The 22,195-nt window shown below is 39.9% G+C and overlaps 1 protein-coding gene across 1 annotated transcript in view; it reads left to right on the top strand.

The window, feature by feature from the left end:
- RAB3GAP2 (RAB3 GTPase activating non-catalytic protein subunit 2) overlaps positions 1-22,195 on the top strand; it is a 112,567-nt gene that overhangs the window by 34,104 nt on the left and 56,268 nt on the right. The window contains exons 3-7 of the mRNA XM_070767967.1: positions 14,196-14,319; positions 15,161-15,242; positions 17,356-17,403; positions 17,488-17,563; positions 17,886-17,987. Coding sequence (XP_070624068.1) covers positions 14,196-14,319; positions 15,161-15,242; positions 17,356-17,403; positions 17,488-17,563; positions 17,886-17,987 — 432 coding nt within the window. The remainder of the gene's footprint in view (positions 1-14,195; positions 14,320-15,160; positions 15,243-17,355; positions 17,404-17,487; positions 17,564-17,885; positions 17,988-22,195) is intronic.

The raw sequence follows: 22,195 nt of genomic DNA, 5'->3' as shown, positions 1-22,195 counted from the left end.
CACTGACTGCCGACCTGAAGGCCAGCTCACTGCTGTTGAGTCCAGCAAAAGAGCTATAAAAAGTCAGAGTGCTTTTAATCTCCAGGAGACTGTCAACTCTTTGATAGTAGTTTATTTTTATGGCAGAAAGGAGTAAAAAGCTTTTGTAATCAGAGAGATTTAGTACCAGGGGTCTGGATAAGGCTTTGCTAAGGAAAGAGAAAGCCTCTTTAATTTTGCTTCTGGGGTGTCAAGTAGAACGAGGACTCAGTGAAGAAAGCATAATCTAGTATCTATTATCATCAATAGCCAGCCGCGTCCAAGAAGGCATTCATCTGTATGGCAGGCTTTGGAACTTTAAGCATGACTTCCATTATAGAAAAGGACAAATGTCCTTCTCCTGTAGATATTTCATGCCTTTGTTAGTCTCTTCGGCTGCCATAACAGAATACTGCAGACTGGGTGGCTTAAACAACAGAAATTCATTTTCTCACAGTCCCAGATGCTGGAATCCCAAGGGCAGGGTGCCATCCGGGTTGGTTTCTGATGAGACTCTTCTTCCTGGCTTGCAGGCGGCTGCGTCCTTACCTGGCCTTTCCTCTGTGTGTGAAGACAGAGAGTGGGTTCTGGTGTTTCTTCCTCTTATAAGGATACCAATGTAACAGGTTGGGGCTGTGCCCTTAAGACTTTATTTCACCCTAATTGCCTCATTAAAGGCCCATCTTCAGATAGTCAAGTTGAGGGTTAGAGCTTGTGAATTTGGGGGTGGGATACAAATCAGTCCTAACAGTGCCCCAAATAACAGATCCATATCAGGTGTAACTTTTATGTCTAGAAGTGCATTGAATAAGGTTAAGAAGTTCCTCCTCGCCCGTGAGTAAGTACACTAAAAGATTGAAAGACAAACAGAATAGGTTTTCAGGATGGAAGAAAAGGCTAAACAAAGATCTTTCCCCATATTGAATTCTAAGTTGGCATCATGACAGATAGTACCTGACTGGGGGAAATGGGGAAAGAAGATATTGTACTGTAATACCTATCACTTAATGATGTATGACAGATAATAAATTGTATTTTTTACAGTGTTATAATGGGCTTCCCTGGTGGCTCAGATGGTAAAGAACCCACCTGCAATGTGGGAGACTTGGGTTCGATCCCTCGGTTGGGAAGATCCCCTGGAGGATGGCAATCCACTCCAGTATTCTTGCCTGGAGAATCCCCATGGACAGAGGAGCCTGGCGGGTTACAGTCCATGGGGTTGCAGAGTTGGACACGACTGAGCAACTATGCGCAGCACAGCACAGCACAAGGGCTTTTAGTTGGGGTATAGTTTTCTCTTTGGGAAGGAGGTGATACTTTGCTGAGCCTCATGCTGTAATGGGAATTGAGCTTCCCAGGTGGTGCTAGTGGTAAAGAACCCACCTGCCAGTGCAGGAGATACAAGAGACACGAGTTCGATCCCTGGGTCAAGAAGATCCCCTGGAGAAGGAAATGGCAACCTACTTCAGTATTCTTGCCTGGAAAATCCTATGGACAGAGAAGCCTGGCAAACTACAGTTCATGGGGTCACACAGAGTCAGATATGACTGAAGCTACATATCATGCATGCAAGGGCTTTTAGTTGGGGTGTAATTTTTTGCTTTGGGAGTAAGGTGCTATTTTGCTCAGCCTCATGCTATAAAGAGAGTTGAGGCAGTGGGAAGAAACTTGCCAGATTAATTTAATTTTAACTAGCAAGGCAGATTGAATGAGCTTTCTTTCATTAAAACCAAAGGGTTGGAAGTACAGAATCAAGGATTAGCTTGACAGCAGTTTCTGGAACAGGAACACAAAAAGTCTTGGGTTAAGGTCCTCAGTTAAGGTAGGCAGCATGGGAAATTTCCATTCAAAAAGACACTCTAGGACTTTGTTCCATCTGTTTTACAGAAGGTGATAGCATGCCGTTTACAGAGGCACTACTGATTTCACACATTAATGGGAATATAAGCATGCTGGCCAGATAGAGGCCCCAGAGGAGACAGCACGACCTGATTAGAGATTCTTAGAGCATTAGTGAAAGTGTTAGTTGCTCAGTCCTGCCGGACTCTTTGTGACTCCATGGATTGTAGCCCGCTCCTCTGTCCATGGGCTTCTCCAGACAAGAATACTGGAGTGGGCTGCTATTCCCTTCTCCAGGAAATCTTCCCAACCCAGACCTCCCACATTGGAGGCAGATTCTTTATCATCTCAAGCAATAATCTGGGGTAATGCTGGAAAATATCTTGCCTTATTTTAGTGCCAGTGGACTCTGGTGCCATCTGGCACAGAAGAGCCATAAGCATGGGCTGGGCCAGAGGCAGGAGAGCACCCACAGGATGCTGCGGGCACGCCCCAGGCTCTCCTGTGAGGGGTGTGGTCGCAGAGGGTCTCTTTCCTAAGGTGGGCCTCATCAGGACTTTGGACTATTAGAAACACTTTTGTTTCCCAGTGTCCTTCCTCTCCACATTAACACGAAGCTGGGTTTAGCCTAGTGCTTCTCAACTGGGGGTGATTTCGCCACTGAGGGGACATTTGGCAATGTCTCGAGACACTTTGGCTTGTCATAGCTTGGGGGGAGGTGCTAACTGGAGGGATGCTGTGAGGTGTCTTACAGGGCACAGGGCATCCTCCAAAACTGGATTGGCCACCCAAAATGTTAGTCATGCTGGAGTTCAGGAATAGAAATCGTGGAAAGCCCGTGGTTTTTTGTGTAACTGTCTCAGCCTTTCTTCCCACCTTTACCCCCTTTTGTTCTCTAAAATTTCTTGGCCTTGTTTGGGGGCCTCTAAGCTTTTGGTCTTGTAAATCAACCATACCTCAATATAAAAAATAAAGTTATTTAATTTTTTTTAAAAAGGAGGGGGGAATAAACCCTTTTTATCTTTATGGCCATGAGTTTGGTTTTAGTAGATTCCGGTGGAGTGGTTTGCTCGTATGAAAAGTGCAGCTAAAAAACTGTTCACCAGCAAACAGTGTAAGCTGTTCCTGGGTCTTAGGCCACAGACCAACCAACAGTCCAGGCTCAGTCTTAGTGGCAATATTAATGCCTAAATATTTAAGAGCAACCTATTTTTAGTCTCCATATTTAGTCTCCATATTTTAGTCACCACTTTTCCTTGCTCTCGACAGGTGTTCATTTTAGTTCAAATCTGGACTCCTCAGGCATTCCTGCAGGCTAGATTCTGGGAGTTGGTTTTGCATAGTGATGGCCCTCTGGTCTTCTGGCAGGGAGAGAGGGACAGCGACTGAGTATGAGGAGTCAGGGCAGGGATCTAGGGACCTGCCTCTGCCTAAGCACTTTTTCAACCAAGACTTCTGACTTTAGCCACTCTTTGCTCTCCCTTCCACAGGGAGCTGGCACCAATTCCTAAGCCTGTTGGCAGTTTTGCAGTGCAACTGGAGTTGCTTCTCAGCTTTCCCCGGCATCACTTTAGTGGGAGTTAGTTTTCTAAGGACTGTAAAATCAGTTACCTCCTGTCCATCTGCTTTCTAGTTCTCAAATTTTAGTGATTTTTCTCCTCTTGTTCTTTTTGCCCATACTTGAAGCAAACTCTTTTCCTGCTGGTTTTAGTGGGGTTGAGAGTGCTGGGGAAAGTGAGAGTAAAATTGATACATTTAGTTCTCTTTATGTCAAGGTCCATATAGATTTCATTTTTACATACTGTTCTAAGTCTTGCCTTTTCCATTTAGTGTAATGTGGAGGTTTTTCTGTGTCTCCATATTTAAATCATCTAGTTCTTTTAAAGTAGTACTATTTCATTGTCTAGATGTATTGTGATTGATTCAGGCACACCCCTATTGAGAGACATTTTATTATTTTCTTGTTCTTTTCTGTCACAGGCAGTGCTGTAATCATCTTTACATCTACTGTGCCTCTTTGGTTACACGTGTGTGCAGTATGATGACTGAAAGTCAGACTGCCGGAATTTCTATCTTGTCTTTGCCACTCAGTGACTGTAGAACCTTGGAAAAGTTCTATAACTTCTCTCAGTCCAGTTGCTGCTGCTAAGTCGCTTCAGTCGTGTCCGACTCTGTGCGACCCCATAGACGGCAGCCCACCAGGCTCCCCCATCCCTGGGATTCTCCAGGGAAGGACACTGGAGTGGGTTGCCATTGCCTTCTCCAATGCATGAAAGTGAAAAGTGAAAGTGAAGTCGCTCAGTCGTGCCTGACTCTTAGCGACCCCATGGACTGCAGCCTACCAGGCTCCTCCGTCCATGGGATTTTCCAGGCAAGAGTACTGGAGTGGGGTGCCATTGCCTTCTCCAGTTACCTCATTCCTAAAGTGGGACTAATAGGATTATTAGTCATAGGATTAAAATTATAGGATTATTAGGAGGATGAAATGAGAAGTGCTTAAAATAGTACCTGGAACATACACAGTATGTGCCTCAGTAAATGTTACCCATTCTTATTCTTCCTTTAGAATAAATTCCTAAAAGGTATACATGTTGTTGTTGTTTTAGTTATTACTAAGTCATGTCTGACTCTTTTGCCATCCCATGGTCTGTAGCTCGCCAGTTTCCATCCAAGGGATTTCCCAGGTAAGAATTCTGGAGTGGGTTGCCATTTCCTTCTCTAGTTGACCTTCCTGACCCAGAGATGGAACCCATGTCTCCTGCATTGGCAGGCGGATTCTTTACCATTGAGCCACCAGGGAATCCCAAAAAGGTATACATGTCTATTTCAAATTTGAATAGAAATTGCCAAATGGTGCTTCTAAAAGCCTGCCTCAGCATATATTCCAAACATAGTGAGACTGTCTTCCTTCCCTCTCTGTGTCACAGAAATGAAAACATCTCTGAGCTAATTGCTTTCCATCATTGTACGCTATTTATTTTGTAAAAAATGAAATATTTCTCTGTATGCCTCTTTTTATCAATCCTGGGAAACTCAAGACAATGAGAGATGGATGTGTTTTCTTACTGCGGTACTTTTCGAAATCATTGGCCCCTAGTAGATTATCAAACTATATACTTTGCAAAATCAGAATGATGTGAAATGCTATTTCAGTGTTTTAATTTTATTTTTAAATTTATGAGTGAGGTTGGTCATCTTTTTACTCAGATATTTTTGGGGGAATGTGTACTGTTGTGTCTGTGTGTGTGTGTGCCTAGAGAATCCCGGGGACGGGGGAGCCTCGTGGCCTGCCATCTATGGGGTCGCACAGAGTCGGACATGACTGAAGCAACTTAGCAGCAGCAGCAGCAGTACTGGTGTGTGTGTGTGTGTGTGTGTGAACACTAATAGCGGTTTAAGGTCCATAGCATAGTTTAACTGTCAGATCTGTTCTTATTTATGTTGGGTGCTGATTATTTCTTGTTTATTGAGTCTTATTTGTCCAACTAGATAGTAAAGATTTTGAGCAATAATTGTTTAGTACTTTCTTATATCCCAGGAAGCACATAGATTTTAGTATTAAGTGTTGTCTCAAAAATAAAGAAGTTTGATTTTTTTTTTTTTTTAGAAGTTTGATTTTTATGTTTGGTGTTTTGTTGTAATTATTTGTGAAGTGAATTTTTTGTGAGTAATGAATTTGTTTTGTAAAAATGAAGTTTATAGAAAATTCAGGTAGGGAAAAAAATATAAAGAATAAGATAGTCAACTTTCTGACATCTAAGAATAGTCATCATTACTAACTTTAAGAAGCTGTAATTGTGGGCATATTTGGCTGAGTGGTTGGATGAATGGGCAAACAGATAATTCTCTAAAAATGGGATCATATATATTCAATTTAAAATAATAGCAGAATTAATCCTACTGTAATTGACAGTTGAAATAAAACTGGAAAGGTTACTGAATGATCGTTAAGTTACTCTAAGGTTAGAAAGAGAAATAATTTTAAAAACTGAAAGATTGAAGTCAGAGGTTTTTGTGACTGTGTTTGTAAATTTTTTTCCTTTGTTTTATCTGTAATGAAATTTGTAACCAACATTATAGCTCTTGCCTTGCCTCATTTTAATATTGACAAGACCTTAATTTAAGATGTTTGATTTGAGAATTTTAGTCTGTGATCTGGAAAATGGCCAAGACCAATACTTTTCATGCTGTGTTAGAGAAAGCTCTAAGGTTCTGCAGAGATGCTTCCTCATTTCTGATTTTATCTATTTCATATGTTAAAATACTGTATAAAATTTTGTTTGGGAATAAGAAAGTCCTGCAACCTAAAAAAAAAGTTTGAGAAGCATTGGGTAGTACATATGCTAATAGGAAACTAGAAAAAAAAGACAACTTATATAGCATTGTTATTTACTTCTTTGTGTTTCAAAATTGCCAAGCACTTACATCTCTTGGTTTAGAAAGTGTAGTTCAGTTCAGTTCAGTCGCTCAGTTGTGTCCAACTCTTTGCGACCCCATGAACCGCAGCACGCCAGGCCTCCCTGTCCATCACCAACTCCGGGAGTTTACCCAGACTCATGTCCACTGAGTTGGTGATGCCATCCAGCCATCTCATCCTCTGTCGTCCGCTTCTCCTCCTACCTTCAATCTTTCCCAACATCAGGGTCTTTTCAAATGAGTCAGCTCTTCACATCAGGTGGCCAAAATATTGGAGCTTCAGCTTCAACATCAGTCAGAAAGTGTAGCTGACTAGTTTATGCCCATGAATTAGGAAGTGAAATACTGAGAATTCACGCTGACTGTGCTGACAGTCCCTTATTTGTACTGGATTCTGTCGGCACCACTGTCACGTGTGCGTGTCTGTGACAGCACAGTGACAGTGACAATGAAAACTGCACATGATGGACTTATTAACTAAAGTTGAAGGCCTTGAAAAATTACTCTGGGCTGGGGCTCTCTAGTCATCACAGTGGTTGATGCACCACAAAACATGTGCCACTCTTCAGAGTGATATTTACCAGCCCCTGTGGTGGCCAGCTATAATGAAAGGTTGGTTAAATTACTACATTTTCCCATCTGCTGCCTTGTGAAAGACTAATCGTTTGATGAATTTGTGCGATTAACATCAAAAGAAATAAAATTTTAAATTACATATTTGTTACAGTCCTAGTGTTTAGAATGGATTCCCTTTCATAATCCACATTGATGGCTTCCATATTTGTGCAGATTAAGAAAATATTTTACTAATCTCAAGGCAAAGAAAAAACTTTGAAGTTTAGGATATGCTAAAAGAAAATTATACATTCTCTTTTCTCACCCCTAAGCAGGAGCTGTGTTTTATAGCTAATGGGTGAATTTAATGTTAACTTTAGTATCTGAGTGCATGCTGAGTTTTGTGGAAAGCCAAGGTATTCCTTGATGGTGCTGTTTTGTTTTTTTAAATATCATGCCTCACTAGGAAAATTAAGTACTTTATCACGTGATCACATTATTTTAGAATCATTACCTTCAAGGGAGCATTGTTCCTAGCCACAGGCCCCATATTCGTGTGGGAGGTTTTCAGAAAAATCTTAATTGGTAGCAGATGCCCTTATGGTACAAAACAGTATGAGCTTGCATCTTACCAGCCAGCAAATGTGTGTTGGCACATTCTTACGAGACCTTGACAGCCCACTTTCCTCCCTTTACTTTTTTAATCATCGAGGGGCCCTCATCTTTCAGTTAGAAGACTAGAGCTCCTTGTCACCCCCTTCATTCTGAATGCAGAGCAGAGCGGAATTGAAGGGGCTGTGACTGTTTTGCTTCTAGGGCGCAGCTTCTCAGGGCAGTGCAGCATGGAAACAGCACAGGGGGTTGTCCAGGCAGTTGCACCCCAGGGCCTGCGTTCAGATGCCTGCGTCCAAATCCCTGCTCCCTCTGTGTGATGTAGGGAAGGAGAGGAGTAATGGAACCTTCTTGGAGAGCAACAGTGAAAATTAAGTACGATTTATGTGTAAAGTATTGAACACAGCGTCTGGCACTTAGTGTTTGGCAGATGTTCCTGTTGTACATCATCCAGGTCACTGATGTCAGCCCTGTGTCATTCCTGTTGAGTTAGGTGGCCAAACCCAAACACACATCTGGGGCAAACACTTCCTCTGATGGAATCACTGTCTTCTGCTTAGGGTGGCGCCAAAGGATTCCTGTATCGTGAGAGGAGATTTCACGTGACTGGCCTCATTCCTGCCACGTTGCTCGGGTGTGAGTAGCAGGCATTCTAGGACAGTGAACAGTGTAGGACTTCTACTTCCCGTCCTTTTGTTCTTTGCCTGCCTTTGTGTACAGCATATTAGTTGTTGATTCAGATGTAGCAAGGGATTTCTTTTTCTTTTTGAGGATTTATTGAAAGACATTTGATTTATAGGAGTACTTTGCCCACCTCCACTCCCAGTTGTTTTCAGTTCTTCCATTTGCTTTATCATTTTCTGATAAAAATTCACACTGCATGGGGCAAAATAGCTAAGCCTGTGGAGAAATAACACATTTTAGCTCTGTTTATAATTTTAAAGATAATACTTGTTTTTAGTTGTGTCCTTAAAAGGCTTTTTATTTTATCAAATCTGATACATTGAATATTGTATCTTCAGAATTAAATGTGACCAGGAACTTGTAGTTGCTCCTACCCAGCCCCAGTGTGGCTGTGGATCAAAAGAGCTATCGAACTTGTGTTAAGAGCACACACCATTGGATTTCGTGACAAGCTAGCATCATTCCCAAGCAGCAAGACTAAAGCTTTAAATCTAGAATTTTATAACATGTCAAATCCTAATGATAATATGATATCTTAATATAATGTAACCTAATATAGTACAAGCCCTAGGGAAGGAAATGGCAATGTATTCCAGTATTCTTGCCTGGGAAGTCCCATGACAGAAGAGCCTGGAAGGCTATAGTCTGTGAAGTTGCAAAAGAGTTGGAGGTGACTTAACCACAACAACAAGGAATAGCATACCTTATTTCATTGTGCTTTGCAGATATAGTGGTTTATTTTTCTTTTTAACAAATTGAAGGTTTGTGGTAACCTTGCATCAAACAAGTGATTGATGCCACTTTCCAACAACATTTGTTCACTTCCTGTTTCTTTGTCACAATTTTCTAATTCTTGAAATATTTCAGATCCTCTACTGGTAAAATGATTATGATTTGCTGAAGGCTAAGATGATGGTTAGCATTTTTTATCAATAAGTATTTTTAAATTACAGAGTGTACATTTTTTAGACATAATGCTATTATGCATTTAATAGACCACAGGATAGTATATATAAACATAACTTCTATATGTGCTGGGAAATCAAAAAATTCATGTGACCCACTTTGTTGTGGTGTTTGCTTTATTGTGGAGGTCTGTAGCTGAACCCACAGTATCTTTGACCTCTGCCTATACAAGATAGTCATGTGAGTGTTGTATAACTTAATTTTGGTATATGGAACTCCCACTTGTACTCAGTCAGTTTTGCCATGATAGACTAGGAAGATCTGCTTTTAGTCCCACAGTCACAGGAAAGATGGAGAGTTGGAGAGTGAAGAGTGATGGAAGGTATTGGTTTTTGCCATCTTCTCACCCCTCCCCCACCAGCCCTCATCATCAATAGATGAAATTGGAATGCTGATCCATGTGGTTTCATATTAGTAAAAATGTACATGATTGAGATGGCTCAGCAAGGGTGGGGATGTAACCAGTCATTGTGGAGTAGTTTCTCTGAATTTGCTTCTCAGTGATATCTACTTCTTCTGCTTTCATCTTGGTTAATTCTTACAGGGCAGAACTCATGTTTGTGCTGAAATACCTTATAGTCCACTTGCTGGACATGGTGGCAGACAAAGCTTGATTATAATTTGACACTGAATTCTAAACCCAATAGAGAGAGTAGTTCTTAGTGTGTTTACTTGTACCTACATGGATATTGTACCTACATGGATCAGATCAGATCAGATCAAATCAGTCGCTCAGTCGTGTCCGACTCTTTGCGATTCTTTGCATGGGTACATCAGCCATAATCTTAAAATGTTAAATCATAAAATTACTTAAGGAAAAATATTACTAAAGATACTATTATTCCTTATGGATACATTACTTAGCATACTAGTCTTGAATCAATTGCTCACTGTTACATAGTTTCATGTGTAAGAATAAATACTAGGTAATTCAGGTATCTTTGTGAATATAAATAAGGAGGAATTGGAAAGCTGTTATTCACTCACGTTTGCGGTTGTGCAGTGAGCGGAGTAGAGGAGTCATAGAAAGTATCGAAGACGTCTGGTCTAGGGTTAGAGAAATGCAATCACAGAAGAAACATCAGAGAATAGTAAGACTTTTCATGGCAATAAATCCGAAGGATGGTAAAGTCAGAGGAGAATGAGATTGCAGTAGGAACTGGCATGTGAGATGGACAGATAGAAAAGAGGAAAGAATCTTTCTAAAGGAAGAACTCAGAGCAGTGCCTCAAGAATGTGCTGACTCCCATGTTCAAATATGGTTCCTCACAGCTCTAAATCAGTTTGCAGAACCACAGGAAGAGTAGCCTGGTATATTGTTGTTGTGTCATTGCTAAGTTGTGTCCAGACTGTTTGTGACCCTGTGGACTATAGCCAGCCAGTCTCCTCTGTTCCTGGGATTTCCCAGGCTAGAATTCTGGAGCAGGTTGCCATTCTTCTCTGAGGGATCTTCCCGACCCAGGAGTCAAACCTGCATCTCCTGCATTGGCAGTTGAATTCTTTACCTCTTAGCCACCAGGGAAGCCCAGTCTGCTATTTAGCGATAAGGAATAGGGCAGTTCTTTTAGAGAACACACTTTTCATTGACTGAGACTGGAGTCAAATCCTGCTGCTAAGTCGCTTCAGTTGTGTCCGACTCTGTGCGGCCCACAGACAGCAGCCCGCCAGGCTCCCCCATCCTTGGGATTCTCCAGGAAAGAACACTGGAGTGGGTTGCCATTTCCTTCTCCAATGCATCAAAGTGAAAAGTGAAAGTGAAGTTGCTCAGTCGTGTCTGACTCTTCGAAACCCCATGGACTGCAGCCTACCAGGCTCCTCCGTCCATGGGATTTTCCAGTCAAGAGTACTGGAGTGGGTGCCATTTCCTTCTCCGGGCGTCAAATCCTAAGGCTTCTTAAAGACCTGTTGCAGTCACCCACCAAGATGAGAGTGGTTGTCCTCTGGCCTCAGATGCTGATTGTGTGGCAGGGAGTACATATTTTTAACCATCCCAAGACTTTTATCTTTATTGTAGAATGAGGTGTGGGCCAGTTAGTCTTTAAATGCCTTCCATCTTTGAATTTCTTAAACTCTTTGTCTTTTGGGCAAATGTAAACACAGCTCTCATCCTTTCTAGTGACAGTATTTTGAAAACAGGATAAAAACAGGAATAATACTCTTTGTTGAAAAGTAATTTTTACAAACTTTTTGGAGTTTACTGTTTGAACAAAATTTTGGAAGTATGATAAAAGGAAGGAACCCATTTGTATAGATGTTCTATTATTTAAAAAAAAATTTTTTTATAGAGCTTGCCAAAAGTAGAGCTGTATTATCCCTATTCTGGAACATTGTTTGGATTTCTTTTCTATTACAATGAGATGGAAATTTTATAGAGCAGTCAAAGAGTTTAGATACTCTTAATTTCTTATCAAACAGAACACTTAAATAATAACCCTGTATCACTCTCCCTGCTTTGATTCTTGTTTCTGAAGGATGTTTTCCCTTGAAAACTCCTGAACGTCAGTTAGTGTAATTGGATCTCACTGAAGTAGAGGAAACCATAGGGCAGTGATGCCCTCGGCGGCCAAGGCGCTGTGAGGAGTCCTGGGTGCGTGCCGGCCAAACAGAGACTGTGCACTCGGGTGGAGATTGTGGGTCAGGGGAGAAGTGAATTACAACTCAACTTTTACCTTATAACTTTCACTTTTTAGGGAATAATTTTCTCCCTGGCTTATATGTAGAAAAATACACATTAAAAACAACAGACTAGATAACAAAAGTCCTAAAAATTGTAGCTTTACTAAAATAAGGGATCGTGCCAGTATGACTCTTCTCCCTATCTTTTGGGAGTGAGTGCAACCTCTTTAGCGTACCTTGCAGAAGAAAGAGGAATATGGTTGATTCCTCAGTGTTCCATTGAGAAGGAAAAATAATTCGATGGCTATTCCAGAGGTTTCAGACTTACTTGGAGATTTTCCTAAGGGTTTCTTATAATCCGTATTTTATTTCTGTTTTAAACATTTCTTTGATAGTATCACAGCAAGAAATATTTATCTTTCCTAGAAATACTGCCATAATATTTCTGATTAGGATGATTTTCTGTTTTTAAAATCCTTTAAATTTCATTGTACTAGCAATATATTCTTATTGTTTGTGGTAGTCACGCAATCATGTCTTTTTGCGACCCCATGGACTATAGCCCACAAGGCTCCTCTCTCCACAGAATTCTCCAGGCAAGAATACTGGAGTGGGTTGCCCATCCCTTCTCCAGGAGATCTTCCCAACCCAGGGGTAGAACCGAGGTCTCCCACATTGCAGGGGGATTCTTTACCATCTGAGCTACCAGAGAAGTCCTAAAGCTTTAAAAACCATAATTTTTTTTTTTTTTTTTAATGCCAGCATTCTGCATCTCTTCCCCCCCTCTTCCCTCTCATCTTGGTTAATTCAATCCAAAAGCTGTCGGGTAGGGTTGAGTAAGGTGGAAGATCAAATGACATAAAACCTAGGAGCTATAAGGAGCTATAAGAGAGTAAATATAAATAGATCAGTAATTTTAAGACATAAAATTTTAAAATTCTGCATGAAGAAAACTAAGCTATGACATGAACTGGGGAAAGCTTTTGTTCAAAGGGCCAATTTTCTTTGTATGTAAAAATGCTAAGTAGAAAACGAAAGAAGGGAAAGGTATGTAAAGGTTTTGTTGTAGCATTTTTTTTAATAATGTCAAAACATGCACCTAAATAGCAGAATAGTTAGGCAGTTTCTAAGGAAAAGAACCTTCTATAGCCATTAGGATGATAGTATGAAAATTCAGTGGTGTCCCAATTGTGGGTGATTTTCCCCTTCTATTTTCTGTGTTTTGAATAAAACAAAATAAATCTCCAATAAGCAATACAATGTTATCAGGAAAAATAAATGCTTTATGTAAAAAAAGGTATATACAAATCAATTAGAGAAAGATCAGCAACCCAACAGGGGGTCTGCAAAGGAAAGGAACAATATACTGTTCATAGAAAAGTCTCTTCAGCATATGAAAAAATACCCATTCTCACTCATAAGAGCAATGCTGTAGACTAAGATACTACTTTTTATGTGCTAGTTGGACAAAAATCAGAGTTAAAGCGCTTTTGAAGAGTCCCTGAGGAAGCAAGCACTTTCAAAACTTGCTGGGTTAGATTATAAGTTAACACAACTTCTGCAGAGCACAATTTGGGCATAGCTAGCAAATTTACTAACACACATTCCCTTTGACTAGGAACTTATCCTACTGGCATCCTCCCACATAAACTGATAAATGTATAAAATTATTCATTGTAGCATCATTTGTAGCAGCAAAAGACTGTGAACAACACAAATGTCAATCAGTGGGGGCTGGGGTGTTTCTACAATGGAATGCGCTACAGCCATTAAAAAATTTAGGAACTTTAGGTAGAGTGAAATCTAAGGTATATGTTAAGAGAAAAAAAATATAGAAGTATGTATGTAGCATGCTACCATTTGTGTCAGGAAAGGGGAAAGGGGTAGTTAATTATATTTGCCTATGTGCATGGTGTCTCTGGAAATACACATGAGATACAGTCGCACTGCTGTCTCCAGAGTGAACAGCAGGGTGGCTGGGACACAGGAATTGTCAGACTTTGCAAAGACCTTTTTGGATCTGTGAATTTTTAACCATAGGAATTTACCTATATAGTAAGTACATATTCAGTTGAAAAAAATAAAACACCTTTCAGATCACATAAAAAGAAATGTTACACTTTACAGGCCATAAGTGCCAGGTAATATTTTCTTTGCTGTCTAGCTGCAGATGCCCTAGCTATCTGTCTCAAGTAGGATTAGTTACCAGATTTCCTAACTAAATCATTCCTGGAATGATCCCTATGTGAGATTCTTTTAATGTCTTGCTATCTGTTTTATTTAAAATTTTTACATGAATTTTCAAAATTGAGATCTGCTTGTGGTGAGTATTTTTTTATTGGTCATCTTTGACATGTTTTGGTAACAAATATTATTGAGACTATAAAAGAATTGGGAAGGTTTCTTTTCCGTTGCTTCTCAAGGTGGACGTGGTGAGTTGAACTGTTCTTGATATTTTTCCATGGAAGTAATTGTAGTTTTACTCACAGGAAGAAGAAGGAAATACTTGCAAACCACAAAAAACTTGCTGGCTTCAAGATTGTATTTTATCATTATCTCCAACCAATGATCTTATGGTTATAGCTCGGGAACAAAAAGCTGTATTTCTAGTGCGTAAGTACTCTATAATTTTCATTTATTTTAATGCATAGAATAGAAAATGAATTAGGTAGAAAGAAAAAGTGTTACTTCTCCATTATATGGTAGCATTTGATAGCTTGATATGTTGCACAGCACTTTTGATTCTCTTTTATTTCTTTCTCTTCCCCTTTCTTTTCCTTTCTCTTCTGTTTCTTTCCTCTCTGTCTTTCAATTTTGGCTGCAGATACTCTAGCTGTCTCTGTCTGGCACTTCAGAAGCAGTTTTGGGCATTGCCCAATTCTCACAAGGGGCAGTTAGAGCTAAAAAGGCCACTGCCCCCTTCTCAGCAATAATGTGAATTGGGTGACTTTCAACTCTAATTTGAAAGCTCACAGTACTCTTGTTTCCTTTTTGGGGTATAAGCTTAGCTTACAATTTTTGTTGAAGATTAAAGTTTGGCTATATATAGAAGGTGGAAAACCTCACTGATCAAAATAAGGTCTTGTATTAAATGGGTACGGAGTTGCGCTATTAAGCAGATTTGCTCTCCAATAGCATAAATCTATTAGAAAATTTTTCTTTGCCAATTGAAGATAAAAGTTTTATAAATAAAAATGATGGGGTAATACATAGAATTAATAACTTTATTATATGGATTGCATTGGAAGAGAGACTAAAGAGTTTTGTAACAATCTTATAAAAATTTTTAAACTTTATCTTATATTTACTTATAGAAAGACCTACATAAGTTAATATAGAACTATTAAATTCTGCACCTATCATTCTAAAGTAAAATAATGAAATTAATAAATTCTGTTTTAGTATGCTGTAATTAAAGTTATTTTGTGTGATGATTTTTTTTTTTTTTTTTCAGCAAAATGGAAACATAGTGATAAAGGGAAGGAAGAAATGCAGTTTGCTGTTGGTTGGAGTGGTTCTTTAAGTGTTGAAGAAGGGTAGGGACCAGTTAGTTCTTTTTGTCTCTCCATATGTTAAATGTATATGTGAAATTGTTTGACTTGTATATCAGTCTGCTAAGACGTTTCGTCATTTGGAATGTTGATTAAATGTATGTTCATTGCAGCTTTAGAGATTGTAGAGCATGATTTGGGCAGTAAACTTTAATTTTATTAACCATGTAATTATTAATCAAAGAACCAAAAAAAAAACAACCCTTGCGTTTGGAGAGGATTTACAGGAGAGTTCAGAGAGAACTCCATAATATCCTGTCTATATTTTGTCTTTTCCTTTAGTTCAGTCACTCAGTCGTGTCAGATTCTTTGCGACCCCATGACAACATGTGGTCCCCTGGAGAAGGGAATGGCAAACCACTCCAGTATTCTTGCCTTGAGAACCCCACGAACAATCTTTTCCTTAGCTCTCTGTTATTATTATCTCTCTTTTTTTTTTTTTAAGCATACCACATGGCATATGAGATCTTAGTTGCCCAACCAAGGATCAAACTTGTGTCTCCTGCAGTGGAAGTATGCACTTTTAACTTCTGGACCACCAGGGAAGTCCCTCATTGTTAATTTTATTCAGCCAAAACGTCAAGGGCTGCCATGGTCCTCTCTGCTTTGTTAGCACTGAGCTTGTACTTAAAGGGGACAGTGCTACATTAATTGCTAAAACTCATAAATACTTAAGAAATGCAAGTTAGTAAATTCAAGTTTCTTACCTACCTGGTTAGAGTTTTAAAACCAGATTTCTAGCATGGTTCTGTGATGGAGCTGCTAGCCTGGAACCTGCAGCCAAAAATTGTTTTCAGTTAAATTTTTATGACTGAAAGTTATCTAGTTGGAATGAATAAGGTTCTTTAGACTTTAAATTCAGATAAAAGACAATCAAATAGAAATCCATAGTACATGCCTGACACTCTGTAGAGACTCGGTGAATTATTTTCTACTCTTGTCAAAATAAATGCTATTTCTCCTTGAGTCATTTAGTCTAAGCATTTAGAAGACTTTTAATTTCTGTCAGAAATGCACATGCAAGGTTCAGTTACTTTAGGGCTTCCCGGATCGCTCAGTGGGTAAAGAATCCACCTCCAATGCAGGAAACACAGATTTGGGTTCAATCCCTGGGTTGGGAAGATCCCCTGGAGAAGGAAATGGTAGCCCACTGCAGTATTCTTGCCTGGAAAACCCCATGAACGGAGGAGCCTGGCAGGCTACAGCCCAAAGGGTCACAAAGAGTCAGACATGACTAAGCATGCAGGCATGACAGGAGGGCCCGAGGCTGTCAAGAGCCTCACCCACTTATGCTAGTGTGTTACTTTAATGTTTTCAGTTACCTAGAGACAACAAACAACCAAAAAGATTCATTTTGTTTGGTGTCTAGTTTGATATATGGGGAAGAGGATTTATACTTTGTTGAATAAACTGGTGATGGTCCTGAGTTTGGACAGTTTAAGGAAGAAGTCAGTAGGCATTGTTTTAATTTTGAGGCTTGTCTCTGTGCGTGGGACAAATTTTTCTCAAATCTGCATGTCAGAAAAAAAAAAATCTTTTAGGGACCATCCAGCTCATCAGGTGCTTAGAAATAGGTTATCAGCAGCAATTTCTGCAAAATATAAAAAGAAAAAGAAGCCAGCCAGTTGAAATATGGCAAGTCTCCAGAATCATGTTCTCAACAGAAATGCAGTCTGCCTGTTATGTGATTGCCAGTTCCTCCCACCTTCTGCCCAAGTTCTTCACTTATGTGGAGGAGAAGGGAACAGTGGGAAATGACTGCTTGGTGATCCCTTGATGTTTTCTTACTTTTGTGTATAATCAGTTGTATACGGTAAAGGTTTGCTTTTTTTACTTTTATGCTTTTCATGACAATACAGAATGAAAAATACTGTTTTTTTTATTAACCTCGAGTGAATGTGACGTTAGCTTTTATGTGAATGGGTTTTATTACCCTCCTTATGGTGGAGTTTTGCTCATTTTTTAAATTTATGTATTGGATACAACTGGTCCACAGAACTCATCTTCCACTTAATTGTCCTTTAACATCCAAACATAGAGATAGAAAAGACATTGATAAATTGATTGGGTAAACATATGATTTTGTCTTTGTTTTTAGGGAATGTGTAACCAGTGCTCTGTGCATCCCACTAGCAAGCCAGAAGAGGTAAGGATAAGTGAGTCAAGTGAGGCTTTTTTTTTTTTGGTTTGATGTATGAACTCTTAAGATCATTGATTTTGTTTGTAACAGGAGTTCCACTGGACGTCCAGACTGGACCTGCATTGTGGTGGGCTTTACTTCGGGTTACGTACGCTTCTACACAGAGGTGAGTTGAACATTACGCAGTTGAAAGGCACCATTTGACTGGAAAACCTGGTTCCGCATTCCCATCACACTCCTTTGTGACTCACTCCCTGCCACTTGAATGTGTAGTTATTACTTATGGGGGTGAAGGCTGGGACAGGGGAGGTATGGTGGTAGAAAGTTCTGCTGTAAACTATAGAGAAGAGAAGCCATGTTCTTCTGCAGACTGACCACCTGGCATCCGTGGAAAACCTGTGGGGGAAATGCCGCTCTTTGCCCAGCCTCACCTGTTCAGGTATATTGGTAAGAAAACAAGCAGGGCTCGTCTCTGTGCTTCCTCCTAGAACGGCGTGCTGCTGCTCGCTCAGCTCCTGAACGAGGACTCAGTGCTTCAGCTCAAATGCAGGACCTACGAAATCCCACGACATCCTGGTGTGACTGAGCAGGTAGCGTAAGAGATTGTGTCCAGAGGGACAGTGGCTTTACTCTGAAGTGGTTTCTTCCTTCTTGTTGGGTGGAAACTTTAAGGTATCTTCTCGTGGCACAGTGAGCTCTGCTGTCAGACTTTAGAAATAGAAGCTATTCATAGCTGAGTAAGGAACACCAGTCTTGCTTTTACTTACTGAAATTTCGTGTGCTTTGCTCTACAGTAAAATAAAACACTTAAGTTGGAAACCAAAAGATTTTCTCATTTTTAGAACTTAATAGTGACTTAAGGTAAAAATGGCTTTATATAACCTTGGCTTTATATAACCTTATATCTTTTTTATTTGGACGTAGGTGTTAAAAGTATGTAGAGTAAAAGATTTAGCACTATTAACAACAGAGTTAATAGTGCTACTATATTGCACTAATCTATTTCTCAGAAAAGGGGTTATTCAGTTTTTATTTACTGTGGAAAATATTTTATATTCATTGAAAATTTTGATAGAGAAAATACTATTGAGTGTCTAAGGCACTCCACAGTTTTCACTTCTTCCTAGGTGCTGTGTGAGATTTTGGTTGTCTCACAGTCAAAAATTTTGATTGTGTCTACAGTAATTGTAGAGGCACATGAACTAATATGCTCTTGTTCAGCACATCTTGTGTGGTACATCATCAAAACTATATAATATGCCTTCTCTCTTGGTGCTGTCCGGCTTCCAAGAGGTTTGAAGTAAGCAGATGAATGTATATTGTGTTCCTTTGTGGACGTAAATTGTGTGATAGACTGGAGTGAAATTTAACCAGTAAGAATAGACTAATATCTGTTCATACTGGTGATTGAGTTAATCAGTAGTATTAAGCATTACCTTATGAGTTGCTAATTTACATGAACAGAATAACTTCTGTGCAAATCTAGAGATGAGGGAGCTCAATTAGGACTAGGGTAATAAAGGAAAATTTCATTGAGGAGGTAGAGTTTGAATTAAGCCTTGAAAATGGGTATAGAACTTAGAAAAGAAGGGAAAATATTTTAGGTAGTTAGGAAAAAAATCAGGAAAGATTCAAACATGGAACTGTGAGACAGCAACTGTGTTAGAAACTGAGAAACTGTCCAATAGTCTGAGTGACCAGATTGTTTTCATAAATTTGAAAGTGAAGCGAAAATCAGAATTGCTTCAGAAGATTTAGAAGCTACTAGAGATATGGCAACCCACTCCAGTACTCTTGCCTGGAAAATCCCATGGACGGAGGGGCCTGGTGGGCTGCAGTCCATGGGGTTGCTGGGAGTCGGACACGACTGAGCGACTTCACTTTATTTTTTCACTTTCATGCATTGGAGAAGGAAATGGCAACCCACTCCAGTGTTCTTGCCTGGAGAATCCCAGGGACGGGGGAGCCTGGTGGGCTGCCGTCTGTGGGGTCGCACAGAGTCGGACACGACTGAAGTGACTTAGCAGAGATATGAGAAGGAAGTAGTATCATCAAAGGGATCTTGAAGGACCTTGTTCTGGATGAATTGGACTTGTGAGAATCTGGAATCAGGGAGGCTAGTTATCCTGTTTTTTCAGTTATCAGTAATAGAATGCAGTGCTGCGAGCCAGGACTGGAATGGCTGTGGGAAAAGGGAGGAACATTTGACAGGACGGGGTACTGTATCGAGATGCTGAATTTTTTTTTGGCTGCATCTGGTGTTAGTGATGGCATGTGCGATCTTTGGCTGTGGCACACAGACTCTCTAGTTGTGGTGCTCAGGCTCAGGGTTTGCAGCGTCTGGGCTTAGTTGCTCCACTACATGTGGGATCTTAGTTCCCCTACCAGGGGTTGAACCTGCATCCCCTGCATTGCAAGGCAGATTCTTAATCACTACCACCAAGAAAGTCCCAAGGTGTCAAATTTAAAGAGAAAATGAGTTGGCTCTAAGATCTCCTGCATTGAGGCATTTGATTTTGTACATGTTTGAGGTGATAGTAGGAAATAAAATGAAATGCCATCATGCCTGTAGTGATACAGAACTACCCTAGAGGTACAAAGACTAGATTGAAGATGATGACTGAAGTCACAGATACTGAACGAACTCTTCCCAGGACCCATTATAGGAAAATGAAACTGAAAGCTGAAGACTTAAGTTACAATGCTGATCGTAAGGAGTTGGGAGAAAATGGAACTATTGCAGGAAACAAACAAGGAACTGTTGGAAATCCAAGACGGTGATCTGTTTATTGAAGCTGCCTCTCAAGAGCCATTTAAAAAAAAAAAAAACAAATTCCCTGGAAGATGAAGGTTCTTTAAATACTTTAAACTTGACTGTGTTTGTAATAATCTGTGTTTAGAGCTGGTGGAAAAATATAACTCACATTTAAATACTTGCTCTTTGCTTTTGTGAGTCAAAATCTTTTCACTGAAAAATATTTATTAAACACATGGAGGGAAGTCTTTGTTGTTACTCTGTATTTTACATAAGCATCTTTCGTTCCAATATATATCAGTTTGTATATCAGAAATATCTATTTGCTGCATCTTTAGTGCACTCCCACATCTATTAAAGATCACAAGAGCAGATTTCCTTGTAATTCAGAACTGGGGGCAGTGAGTATAGTAGGTGGGACGACTGGTCATTGCAGGAGAAGATTCTAAAGGGAGATGTTTTTCTGGAATGCCAAAGAAACCTCTTCTGTGGTTTTTGCACAGAGATCCCTATCATTTAGCTCAATTTCTGCAGCTTTTGGACATTGGTGTTTATAAGAGTATCTTTTTCAGGAAAACAGTCTTGTTTTGGAGATACTTGGCTAGCTGGTGGTTAGCTCTTCCCTGTCAGGGACCTCTCCCCCACTGCCATGCTCGGTGGACTGCGTAAGCTAGGCATTGTCAAAGTGTCATGTGAACCCCAACATCAGCTCCCACCCCTTGTGGCCCACAGAAATGTTGTTTAAAAATGGAAACACCCCAACAGTCTAGTAGAAAAAAAGGACAAGGCAGTTCTCCAAAGAAGAAATATAACTGATCGACAGCATATGATAAACTTGTGAATGATACTGATAATCTCAGAATTATAAGCAGCTACATTTGGATAAGTTTTCACCTTTCAGACTGGCAAAGGTGAAGATTAACAAAACTTGGTGACAGAGGGAGAATCAGGCACTGTCATGTATTGTCGGTGGAATTATAAACGGATAGGTACTTCCTTGAGATAGTTTAATAATATGAATGAAAATGAAAATTGTGAATGCTCTGTGACCCAACAGACCTCCCTGAAGGAATTTAGATCAAAGTGATGTGAAAAGATATATACAAAAGAATGTTTACTGCAGTGATGTTCGTAATAATGAAAATATTTCATTCATTCATAAACATTTATTTACTGCCCGTTATGTACCCAGCCTAGTTGTAATCACTGAGAATCCATTTTTGAACCAGACATGCAAGGTTTCTGCTTTTGTGGAGCCTACAGTTTGGAGGTGACGGAGGGTAACCAATGATGAACAGCTGGAGATTTTTCAGGATGTTTCCAGCCTCTGATAGGTTCTGTGAGGGAAGTAATCATGTTGATGAGATTGAAATGAGACAAGGAAATGGAGTTGATGTTTGAGACAGACTCAGGAGTAGCCTTTCAGAGCAACCACATTTGTGCCAAGACCTGAGTGATCTAAAGAAAGGCAGGCAGTGACTTGGGAGGTGAAGGTGCAATGACCTCTGTGTTCAGGGTGCAGGGGGAGAGGGGTGAGATGATGTTGGAGGGAGAGGCCCCATCTTGAAGCTTGGGTAGAGTTCAGGTTTTATTCTAAGTGCAGAAGGGAGCCAGTGGAGAGATTTAATCAGGAGAGTAGTTTGTTCTGCTGTGTCTCAGGAAGATCACTCCAGCTGTGGAGTGTGGATGGTAAAGAGGGAGACTGGAATCAGCAGACCAAACTAAAGTCCATCAGTAATTGAAATTTTGGCACATATGATGCAATACAGCATCGCCACAACAAAAGTTGATTTGCTCACTTACTGAAATGGAAGAATATCATTGATATATTACTGAATAAGGAAAAACCTGTTATAGAATACTGTATATGGTATAGTCTTGTACAAAAGTGTGTGATTATGTATGACCCTATATACTGAAATACGTCTGGGATTTCAGGTGAGTTTTTCTCTTCTTTTTACTTTTATGTGTTGTTTGCATCCATGTAGTGACTAAATTTCACTTTTATGAAACTTGTACTTTTTTGGGTTACTCCCTTTGTCT

This window comes from Bos indicus, chromosome 16 (assembly GCF_029378745.1).
Source record: "Bos indicus isolate NIAB-ARS_2022 breed Sahiwal x Tharparkar chromosome 16, NIAB-ARS_B.indTharparkar_mat_pri_1.0, whole genome shotgun sequence".
NCBI lineage: Eukaryota > Metazoa > Chordata > Mammalia > Artiodactyla > Bovidae > Bos > Bos indicus.
The sequence above is the reverse complement of the archived record's forward strand: the minus strand, read 5'-3'. Positions and strand labels throughout refer to the sequence as shown.